This window comes from Micropterus dolomieu, linkage group LG23, assembly GCF_021292245.1.
Source record: "Micropterus dolomieu isolate WLL.071019.BEF.003 ecotype Adirondacks linkage group LG23, ASM2129224v1, whole genome shotgun sequence".
Classification (NCBI taxonomy): domain Eukaryota; kingdom Metazoa; phylum Chordata; class Actinopteri; order Centrarchiformes; family Centrarchidae; genus Micropterus; species Micropterus dolomieu.
Genome location: NC_060172.1, coordinates 3,837,669 through 3,839,696, shown reverse-complemented (window position 1 = coordinate 3,839,696; position 2,028 = coordinate 3,837,669). Strand labels below are relative to the sequence as shown.

The 2,028-nt window shown below is 46.4% G+C and overlaps 1 protein-coding gene across 1 annotated transcript in view; it reads left to right on the top strand.

The window, feature by feature from the left end:
- Window positions 1-2,028, top strand: part of oatx (organic anion transporter X) — an 11,404-nt gene that overhangs the window by 6,057 nt on the left and 3,319 nt on the right. The window contains exon 11 of the mRNA XM_046040372.1: window positions 1,385-1,500. Within this exon, the coding sequence (XP_045896328.1) occupies window positions 1,385-1,500 (116 nt within the window). The remainder of the gene's footprint in view (window positions 1-1,384; window positions 1,501-2,028) is intronic.

Below are 2,028 nucleotides of genomic sequence, written 5' to 3'. Positions count from 1 at the left end.
CTTTCTGACTGTCTCTCTTTCTGTCTGTCTACCCATCTGACTGCCTTTCTGACTAGCTGTCTGACTGTCTGACTGTCTCTCTGTCTGTCTGACTAGCTGTCTGACTGTCTGACTGTCAATCTGTCTGTCTGACTACCTGTCTAACTGTCTGTCTAACTGTCTGTCTGACTACCTGTCTGACTGTCTGACTGTCTCTCTGTCTGTCTGACTACCTGTCTAACTGTCTGACTGTCTGTCTGACTATCCGTCTGACTGTCTGACTACCTGTCTGACTGTCTGACTAACTGTCTGTCTGACTACCTGTCTGACTGTCTCTCTGTCTTTCTGACTACCTGTCTAACTGTCTGACTACCTGTCTGACTGTCTGAGTGTCTCTCTGTCTGTCTGACTGACTGTCTGACTGTCTCTCTGTCTGTCTGACTACCCGTCTGACTGTCTGACTACCTATCTGACTGTCTGTCTGACTACCTGACTACCTGTCTGACTACCTGTCTAACTGTCTGACTACCTGTCTAACTGTCTGACTGTCTGTCTGACTATCCGTCTGACTGTCTGACTACCTGTCTGACTGTCTGACTAACTGTCTGTCTGACTACCTGTCTGACTGTCTCTCTGTCTGTCTGACTACCTGTCTAACTGTCTGACTGTCTGTCTGACTATCCGTCTGACTGTCTGACTACCTGTCTGACTGTCTCTCTGTCTGTCTACCTGTCTGACTGTCTCTCTGTCTGTTTGACTACCTGTCTGACTGTCTGACTGTCTCTCTCTGTCTGACTACCTGTCTAACTGTCTGACTACCTGTCTAACTGTCTGACTGTCTGTCTGACTATCCGTCTGACTGTCTGACTACCTGTCTGACTGTCTGACTAACTGTCTGTCTGACTACCTGTCTGACTGTCTCTCTGTCTGTCTACCTGTCTGACTGTCTCTCTGACTTTCTGACTACCCGTCTGACTGTCTGACTGTCTTACTGCCTTTCTGACTACCCGTCTGACTGTCTGACTACCCATCTGACTGTCTGACTGTCTTATTGCCTTTCTGACTACCCGTCTGACTGTCAAGTTAACACTGGAGGTAACCTGTCTCTCTGTCTGTCTGACTACCCATCTGACTGTCTGACTGTCTTACTGCCTTTCTGACTACCCGTCTGACTGTCTGACTACCCATCTGACTGTGTGACTGTCTTACTGCCTTTCTGACTACCCGTCTGACTGTCAAGTTAACACTGGAGGTAACCTGTCTGACTGTCTGTCTGACTACCCATCTGACTGTGTGACTGTCTTACTGCCTTTCTGACTACCCGTCTGACTGTCTGACTACCCGTCTGTCTGTCTGGTACATAGAAGTGTGACAGAAGCTGATGTCAGTCCCATGTGATCTGCAGGTGCTGAACTCTCACATGAATAAGGAGATCGAGTCGAGCCGTTCAACGTTCACGGCATACGACCTGCTGAGGACCAGAGTGATGAGACGGATCTCCATCTGTCTGATGGCCGTATGGTCAGACAATACACCTGCTTTACCCTTACCATATCTGTGTTCATTCACCTGGATTTCCTCATGTTCGTTAATTGACTTATTCATTTAATCAGAGACAGCGAAAGAGGTTCAATCCAGACCACAATAGATCATACAATAGTCTTCCATGTTCCACCTGGACCTGCCAACCTGTCTGTCTTTTTCTGCAGGTTCTCCACCAGTTTTGCGTACTACGGTTTGGGAATGGACCTGCAGAAGTTTGGGGTCAGTCACCTTTACCCATCTACAGTGGACAGAAAAAGTCTACACACCCCTGCTAAAATGCCAGGTTCTTAAGATGTAAAATAATGAGACAAAGATAAATCATGTCAGAACTTTTTCCACCTTTAATGTGACCTATAATGTAAACAAAAAAAAAATGAAATCATTGAGGGGGAAAAATGAAAAATACAAACCTTACAATAACCTGGTTGCATAAGTGTGCACACCCTCTTATAACTGGGGATGTGGCTGTGTTCAGAATTAACCAATCACATTCAAACTCAGGTT